Source organism: Anneissia japonica, unplaced genomic scaffold (genome assembly GCF_011630105.1).
Source record: "Anneissia japonica isolate Jap-2015-1 unplaced genomic scaffold, ASM1163010v1 scaffold1165_len1893470_cov193, whole genome shotgun sequence".
Lineage (NCBI taxonomy): Eukaryota > Metazoa > Echinodermata > Crinoidea > Comatulida > Comatulidae > Anneissia > Anneissia japonica.
Window position 1 is genome coordinate 412783 of NW_022709613.1, and position 9697 is coordinate 422479.

Here is a 9697-nt window from a genome sequence, read left to right on the forward strand (position 1 = left end):
ATAGGATATAAATAAATAGGATGTTGGGCAACGTTTCCTAGTGTTATTTCCTGTAATATATTATTATTTGAAAATTTATTGGTTTCAGAAGTTTATTTAATCGATTATTTAAAAATATATATATTTTTTCTCCCTGACGAAAGGGGAGGGGGTTTTGTGGGCAGTTCTTGCTGACGTGTGCCCTGTTCCTTTGGTGTGCTTTTGGCTGTGCTGTGCCATGTATGTTGATATGAAAGTGGGTTTTTGGTGGGCAGTGTGGAAGGGGGTAGGAGTGTAGTTATGTGTATATTTGTGTTGTGAGATGTGCATTTAATGCAATTTTGATATAGTGTTTTTAAGTAATATTTAAGTTAACTGAAAATCTACATTATTTTTCAGGTCGAAAGTTTAGAAATACTGTAATTCTATTTAAAATTCTTAGAAATACTGGGTTTGCCATATTGTTAAAATTCCAAGGTTTTGCAATACTTAAGTTATTACATATAGGGTTTTCGATTAATATTATGATTAGTGAAGCTAGAGATAAGTATCATTGTGTGGAAATGTATCATTCTTGCCCTACTCGGACAGTAACTGCAACTTATGATATTATTAATATCTTCACTTGAATTTGAGATGATGTATTTAGTACTGTAGGTCAGTGTTATATGATAACAATTTTATTTAAAATGTTTCTTTATAGCTTATGGGCAATCTCCACTACTATTATTATCATATTTTAATTTCGTTGTTTTAACCTGAAATAGGGGAATTGGTTTACATTCCCCTATTTCAATCCCCGATTTTCGTCATTTAAGATTGGAATCGATGGTGTATTGTTTTTTTAAAAGGCTAGCTAAGATGCTTGTTGAGAGTGTCCAGGAAATGAGAAATATGTTAAAGTATAAGAATGTAAAAGAATTATTAGATTGGAAAACTACCAGCATTAAGAACAGTACATGTTGCTTTAGCGATTTTAGTTAATACGGTGTGAATAAGTGAGAGTTTCAATGATTGAGTGAGTATTACATACAGAATTTATTGTAAGTGAAATAAAACCGTTGTAGGCAATCTGGAAATATGCATTGCAGTTTATGTTCAAGCCTGTTAAGTTGTTTCAAACTATAACTAAAGTTCAACATACCAAAATGTTACCATTATTATTTTGCAGTCGTCGACACATCAGGCTCTTCCTTACTGTCGGTCAAATAACATCAGGCTATGCACTGTTCATGACACTATCCCTCATTCCCTGATGACGAATAGAGCATTCGAAAGGTTGAGATACTTTTAAAACTTCGAATTTCAACTGATTTATCTGTCATTTTATCCCCATGTCCTATGGACAGTCTGGACGTTGACGTCACGATTTAAATTTTAACAACAGTTATAAACATGAGATTTGTTTTCGGAATATAGTGTGGTGGGTATAAGCCACTGATTGCTCATTGGCTGGTTTTAGAGCATTTACCTGCGCCATGTTAGGGAACCCATTACTTTACGAATACGTCATCACAAAGGAAAACTTCAGAAACAGGCGCACACGAGTGTGGAAAAAAAACCCCCCAAAACATAATTTTATTTTATTAATAAGTATTACAAGAATCGTTATTTTTAAAAATAATTTGAATATATGCAATAACATAATTGACTAGATTGGTACGTCAGTGGGCTCTTGCATATGGCATTGGTGGCTTCACTGTTGACAAATTGATTGGACACAAGATGGACAGGACAGAACGTTTAATTGAGGTTTCAAAACCCAGAAATTTAGAAACAGCGCTAATTAAAGGGTTTTGAAGTTTGAAATGATCATATAGTGCTAGACCACATTGAAAGCTGTTGCCAACAAATAATCCAACCCTATAAATCTTGCATTACATAAATTATACAAAATTTGCCTATTTCAGGCCCGTACGTAGGATTTTTATTTGGTGGGTCGGAATTTGAGGAAAGTTTACCAAACTGCGGGAGGGGATAAGACATAGCCCTTCTAAAGTCGAGTGGGCGGAGCCACCTCGCTCTCAGACATTCTTGATATTTTGAGGTCATAATAGATTTTGATGCGGTATGAACCGAGTATTAAACGTTTTTCTTCTGTGGCAGTCCAGAAAATGAGGGTGCCAGGGAAGAGGTTTCAGAGATGGAGGGTCGATATTACCTCAGCCCCACCTGGCTATATATATATAGAAATTACAAATAAAAAATAATTACAAGCGGTCTACGTCGTGGATGAGATGGGTAGACGTCAAATTAATAATAAAATCGAGAATTCATGAAATTAGCCTATGTACTGAGCTGATTGGGAACAGGTTAGGGAAAGCAATAAATCCCTTTGTTGTTTTGAAGCAAATACGTCCACCATTCCACCGGGGTCCAGGGAGAGACCGTCACAGAAATAGAGGCCCGGGCCTACCCACCTCAGCCGGCCCCACTATGGTTGGGGTTGAGGGAAAAAAATTATGATATGGTACATATAGATGGCCGGAAATGGAGCTCCCAGACTTAAATTTCATTGTACATTACTGTATTTTTTTTTCTTTATTTTCTTTATAAATTTCAAAAACTTGTAGGGGCCCGGGTCGGCTTAGCCCCCTCGAATCCACTATTGGGGGTCTATAACACCTCAGCCCCACCATGGCTGAGGTAAGTACATTTATGATTATGGCACCCCTAGACCGGAAATGGCACTCGCAGACTTAAACGAGAATAAAGATAATTCTAAGTGAAACCTATAGAAAGAGAAGAGAGTTTTGTACTGCACGTGGCGAGTTATTGACACGCAAAAGCGGTGGGGAAAAAACACTCAAGTTCCTCAAAAAGCTCATAAATACAGTTAAGAGTTGTTGCTTGTACGACAAATTAGAGGCGGTCCTAGTTCCAATCGGTATCCGACTAGTTTGTCGAAATCTAGTTTGTCGAAACCCGGTTTGCCAAGTTTGTGGCCACTTTGCTGAAACCCAGTTTGCCGAATCCAGTTCACCGAAAACGTAAGAACCCAGTTTCCCGAAACCCGGTTTGCCGAAACCCAGTTTGCCGAATTTTGTCGTTACTGTGTTACAAAAGCGTACACTGTGCTTTTGAAAAATGATGGTGGGTCAGGGAGAAGCCGTATTTAATATATAAATTAAAAGACAATATATGGAAAACAACAATTCTACGTGAAAAAACAGTAAATATAACAATAACATTCAAGCACATACAATTAACATTTAATTATACAAATTTATTAAACCTGTTATTATTATTGAAGCTCATTCGCACGTGCCATCGATAGCGCGAGCGAGAAAGGGAGGCATCCCCTCCGTGGGACAAGCCTGGACCCTTCCGCGCCCCTGACGCAACGACGAGGTCGTCAGCCTAACAATTTGCCTATCTATAATTGAATTTTGATTGTCAATCCAAAATACTGTGGCCTAAAACAGCTGATAGGCGTATTTAATAAATGTTTTGCTGATAGCCAAATTGTTAATCAAGTTTGATTAATGAAATAGGACAAAAAGAGTCATTGAACTATGTCAATAAGCCAGTGTTTACTTCACGAATACACAGTGATAGCTTAGTGTGTTGGAATGCCTTCACTTGGCATCTGAATTCTTAATGTCGCAAGTATGGCCTCCTTCGTACAGATGCTGTCATAGTAAGAGTAAGTAATATAGTGCTCCATCGTGAATTTTATGCTGCTGTTAACGTTTCGCTACTTTTAATTGACTTTCGGCACACTGGGTTCGGCAAACTGGGATTCTGCAAACTGGGATTCTGCAAAGTGGTCTCGGAAATCTGGCATTCGGCAAACTGGACTTTGAAAATCTGGCCTAGATCCGTTAAAACTGGAATGATACACTTTTAGATTTGACTGGTACGCCATGATGTCTGGAGGTATAGTTAAGGTTTCTAAATTAGACCCATTTTATTCTCCTCTTAATTTCCTCTGGTGTCCTGCTACTGAGAGTGATTTTGATTTCTGAGATGGATATTTATCAACTACTTCAAAATGATGGTCTCCTACTGTCAAATGTCTTTTTATAGCCGTTGTCTTCCCTAAATGCACATGTAAGCCAACTTTTCTACTTCTTTTAAAAGCTTATACCCTGTAGCATACTATTCTTTTTTATGTCATGGCTGATAAGTACAAAATTCACCTTATTACTTTTATTTAGAAAACACTATTAAATTTCATTTAAAAAATCGTCACATAAAATGTGATGAAACATATAGTTGAACACGTTCTACTTTTTTTTATTATACAATTTGATATGTGATATAACGTCATCGTACCCATATATTGGCACATCATTTTTTTTGTCACATAAAATTTGATAGACAAAGTTTAAAATTATAAATAAAATAAATTGAAGTAATATTCTGGCTTAAAATTAAGTTTTGTGTGTGTGTGTGTGGATAATGTTTCTGCCTGTATAACATTTTTTGAATGTGTTCAGAAAATACTGATGAATACAATTTTAGTATAAGATAACAACGCAATGATGCTCATCGACATTCAACAAACCTCCACACAACATTAATTGTTTTCAGTCTAGCTGCTTTGTGAAACAAACTCTAATGATTTTTTATTGTCTGCATTAATTTTGTTGTCGGATAAACGCGCTATCGGCAAAAGTACCTGTCAGAGAAATGCCCTTCTGTTGGTGAATGAGCTTCTGCCGGGTAAAATTTTGTCGACAAAGTCAAAGACACATACCATACATATTTACAATTCATAAAATTATAATTATAAACATTGTAGGCAAATTGGCTGTCCGCGAATTGACTGTTGGCAAATTGGATGTGGGCGAATTGGCTGTCGGCGAATTGTTTGTAGGAAAATTGGCTGTCGGATCGGCGAAATGTCTTTTCGGCGAAAGGTCATTTGGCCAACTGTCTGCTGGCAAAACGTTTGTCAGCGCAAAATCATCATTCGGTGAAACATCCCGTCACGCCATTCTACGAGGCCAAGTCGAGATGAATGAATCAATCCCTCGATCTCTCCATTAATAAAGGCATTCTTTTCAATACATTTTATGATTTTTGGACTGATATGGAATTTTGAAATGTTTCCATCATGAAGACAAATAAACAAATAGGGCCCAAGTAATAGCCTAACGCCATAGTTGAGAGTTGTGAATGACAGCTGTTCATTTGTTTGGAAGATCAATAGTTTTTTGTTTTTTTTTGTTTTTTTTTTGTTTTTTGTTTTTTTGCACTTTTCTAAAATAGGGTGTAATTTTTAAGTTAAATCTCTTTCTGTGTCTCATTGTCAGATATGTTGTTTGCTTCAAACTTCAGACAGAGTCTAGGAGCAGCGACCGTAAAAGAGCGCTCACCACCTTATAAATATGAGTAGAACGTGTGGAAGATCTAGAGGTGGATCGAAGTGAACGAATTTCAGAAGTTCAATTTAATTCATTAGTAATAGTTTACTCTTACCAGCTTACACTTCCCGAAAATAAAAGTTAAAAATCAACACCCCTTTATTAAAAAAGTGCGAGTTTTATATGCTACTGAAATATTTTCTGTGCAATACAAATAAAATAACAACAATATTGCCCAGTCATTTTAAAAATTTATATGACTTTAATTCATATAAGACATCTACCCCCCCCCCCCCCCCCCCCCCCAAACTTCAGACATTTTTCATCAGTTGAAAAAAGTTATCTTGAAAATCCAGACATTGTTTTGTTATACAAACAATTACAGCACAGTACAAAATTCTCTAAAACAGGTTTAAAATTGGAATTAATCAAATGTTATATATAATAATTAGACTAATATTTTGCGAATCATTGGATTTTTAAAGTTAATTTTTTTTTAACCCAATCTAGCGAATTTTCATTTTCCTCGGTGATCTTGCTGCTTGCTATTCGCTGCTTATCGGCAGAGGAATTTCATTACTTCTACTTCATAGACTTGTTACATCACACTCTGTGCAGTAAAATCATGTTGGGATCCATGGTTTAAGTAAGACGGGTATAGCCCACTCTATTATCTTAGGTTAAATCAATGTACATATACATAAATATAAATGTGTATATACATATGTATATGTATATATGTATACGTATAATATGTATATATATATAGGCCTATATATATACATATATACATAACATATACAATGCATATATACATATTATACACATACACACACACACATACCTATATACATACATATGCCTAACTAGATCATAATTGAATGTAAGACCAGTTCAGACTATCAACTTTTATTTCACAAAAAACTGTTGCATGACCATAGCCATGATGTACCTAATATGGTCATAATGTGATGTCATCATGACCAATTTAGGCATATCGAATGTTTTGTCAAATAAAAGTGACAGTCTGGACATGGCTTGCGGTTATATTGCTATAGTAACAGGCAATTCTTTGAATTTATTCACTAATATCACTATTTTGTCAGGCCTATATTGGTCTACGTTTTAAAATATATTCTTAACATTTCAAAGAAATTAATGTTTAATAGTGTATAAAATACAATATTGAACTTCCCAGTATTTACAATATTGTAAGATATTACGTTAACTATCTAGTTCTAGTTTGAAGTTTAACGGTTGTATAGATCCCAAACTACAAAAATACTGTTCATAAATTTAAGACTAAGTATATAAATATGGAAATAAAACTAAGCAACATCACAAAATACACTTTTCAAGTATGATTAGATTTGCAAATAATTGATAGTTTGTAAAATCGAAAACATCTCTCCTATTTTAAGGTATATGCAATAGTATGTTTACCGAATTTGCCTACTTTTCTCCAAAGGCACAACGATTATTATGCAAAATGCAAGAGTATTAACAAAACATTTTTTTTGTTACTTTCAGTCCGCTTCTACAGTATTTATACAAGGGTTTAAAAAGGTGCTTTGTAGAATCCATATCTATGTAGGCCTCTGCCCTGGCGCAATCCCGGTCCCCACCTAGGTGGAGCGAACCACAGACACGACTGGGTGCCCAGAGTCTGTGACCACGATAGACAATGTTTAAGTTTATATGATAAATAACACATTATGTGTTATTGCACGCAATCTATAGGTTAGACCTACCAACGAATTAGCTGTCCGGTTTACAGTACCTGTCTCTTATACACATCTAGATGTGTATAAGAGACAGTTACAGAGTACATTGTCATTAGATGAGGGTCCTCCTGGGTAATTACTGTTTTCTCTTATAAGAGATTTTTTTCTTTTATTTTTTAATAAACTAAATTCTTGTCTGCTGTGTATCGATGTCGACGTGCTACTTGTTCGAGGCCGGTATCCATTCTGTGTGCTGTGAGAATCAGGCCTAGTTTCACCTTCATTTTCAACGACAAAAGAAGTATTTCCCATTTTTCTAGTAACTTTGTTATTGACTTTGTTCAGCTGATGGCTCGTGGTGTCTGACCAAGGAGCGCATTTCTGTGATGTTGGTGACAGTTCTGAAATGGAGGTCCTTGCTGCAGAAGCGGCAAACCCGTATCTGACTTTTTTAGACTCTGCGTTAAACTCAACCGGCGTAGGAATCGACCCGCGTTGCGGACTATACGTGTAACGCCGCTTACAGCAGGAGTAGCATATGCAGAACAGTACGCAAACTATTAACAATAATACCAATACGACAGCTGCTGCAACGACCACTACGAGTGTGTCTGTTGAAAGGTCTTCTAGCCATGCTATAATTTCATTTCTGTCCGGTTCCATTGTGGTTATTGTAGCTGAAATATAAACACAATGCATAAAGTCATCAATACGCTAAAAATTCAAGCAAAACAATGTATGATCTAGATAGAAACTAGAGATGCTATGTTCAATAGAACATGAACCCAGTCATTTTTCAGGATTTGACTTTAAGGTGACCACTGTACATGTACCTTTGACCTCAAGCTGTGAACACCCCATGTTTGGTAGCATTCTAATGCAATTGGTCCAATCGTTAGTCACTAGCAATATTTTATAATTTTCACCAAAATGACCCTTGTGACTTTTGACCTATAGACAAAGAGTTTTTTTTTTTTTTTTTTTTTCATGTTTAGAAGGTCCTAAGGATCATTCCGGGTAAATTCAAGCTCATTTGGGCAATTTTGAAAATTTGACTCCTATGTAACCCCTGATCCCAGACTGGGGTGTAAGAGGATTTCCGTTCAATCGTTTGCCATTAGTAACATTTGAATCTTTGACCTATAAGGTGAAGTGTATTTGTTCGTGTTTAGAAGGTCCTAAGAATCATTCCTGGTAAATTTGAGCTCAATTGGGCTATTTCGAAAATTTAACCCCGATGACTATGTAACCCCTAATCGCAGACTGGGGTGTAGGAGGTTTTGCTGGTTCTTAATTACCAAATATGATTGAGTTTGGTCCAATCGTTTGCCATTAGAAGCATTTTGAAATAATACCAGATAAAACAAAAGAATAACCATTGAACCTAAATCGCTGAACACCATTATAGAGACCCTACCTTATGCTAACACATGTGCCCAGGACAAGACTGTGTATTTGTGACAGAAGAAGTCTTTTATTCATTTTTTATTTTATTTTTTACCCTAATGACCCCATATGACCTTCGACCCCAAGTAGTGAACACCCCATGTATGAGAGGTGTCACCGGTTATACTGACCAGGTTTGGTTGAAATCGGCACAACCGTTTGGCACTAAGAGCATTTTAAAATGTTGCCAGAAAAAAGATAAAAATTACCCCTTAATGACCTTTGACCTTTTATCCCTGAACACCCTGTAGAGTCTGCCTTATGCCAATGTATATGTGCAAAGATAGAAATGTAGGTATGTACAAGACTGTGCTACCTTATTTGTGAGAGTAGTCTTTTATACGATTTTTTATTTTTTCCCTAATGCCCCTTATGTGACCTTTATTGACCCCAGGTTGTGAACAAAACATAAATGGGAGGTGGCACAGGTCCTACCGACCAAGTTTTAATTAAATCGGTCCAGTAGTTTGCCACTAGTAACCTTTTAAAATGTTGCCAGAAAGAAAGAAAGAATATACTGCTGATTCGGTAAAGAAGAAACTGCTCAACAACATAACCCAGTCAGCATGCTGCTGACTGGGTAAGAAACTGCTAAGAAACAGAACCCAGTCAGCATGCTGCTGACTGGGTAACAATTAATAGTGATTTAGTTGATATCTGTGCTAGATAAAATACATTATGTGTTTCAATGGAAGTATTATATTGTTTAATGTGAAGATAGATCAATGTTCCGTGACATTCTAACACCAACAGCTGCAGTGGATCAAGTCCAATAAGGGAGTTAGACTTGTTATCACTATAAAATACACATACTTATTTGGATATGGTTGTAAAGATACCAGTCCTTGAAGAAAAAAAATATATTAGAATGATGCATGGCTGAGGGGTTAGAGGATGGTCTTAAATACATAGAAAAGGCGCAATTCGGAGAAAACCTCATAGTTTAAAGATGGTATGAACTTGACAGAATGAAATTCCACGGTACCATTGTGGCTGCGACGTAATGAAGACATTGCATGCAGTGGCGGATCCAGGGGGGGTCGGGGGGGGGGGGCAAAGGGGTTCGGACACTAACCCCCCTCTGGGAGGAAACGTAACAAAATACTACTGGGTCCCTACCTAGGCATAGGTTGGCAGATCAGACAAACTAGGCTTAGCCCAACTAGCATTCAAATAAATGCAATTAAAACACTGGTTTTGGCTCGACGTCGTAATAATTTATGTACAAAAGTGTGG

The 9697-nt window shown here is 36.4% G+C and overlaps 1 protein-coding gene across 1 annotated transcript in view; it reads right to left on the minus strand.

The window, feature by feature from the left end:
• Positions 1–3682: 3682 nt before the first annotated feature.
• The window catches only part of LOC117106832, an 18316-nt gene continuing 12301 nt past the window's right edge, over positions 3683–9697 (minus strand). The window contains exons 2-3 of the mRNA XM_033248306.1: positions 7114–7692; positions 3683–3852 (exon numbers count right to left, since the gene is read on the minus strand). Coding sequence (XP_033104197.1) covers positions 3683–3852; positions 7114–7692 — 749 coding nt within the window. The remainder of the gene's footprint in view (positions 3853–7113; positions 7693–9697) is intronic.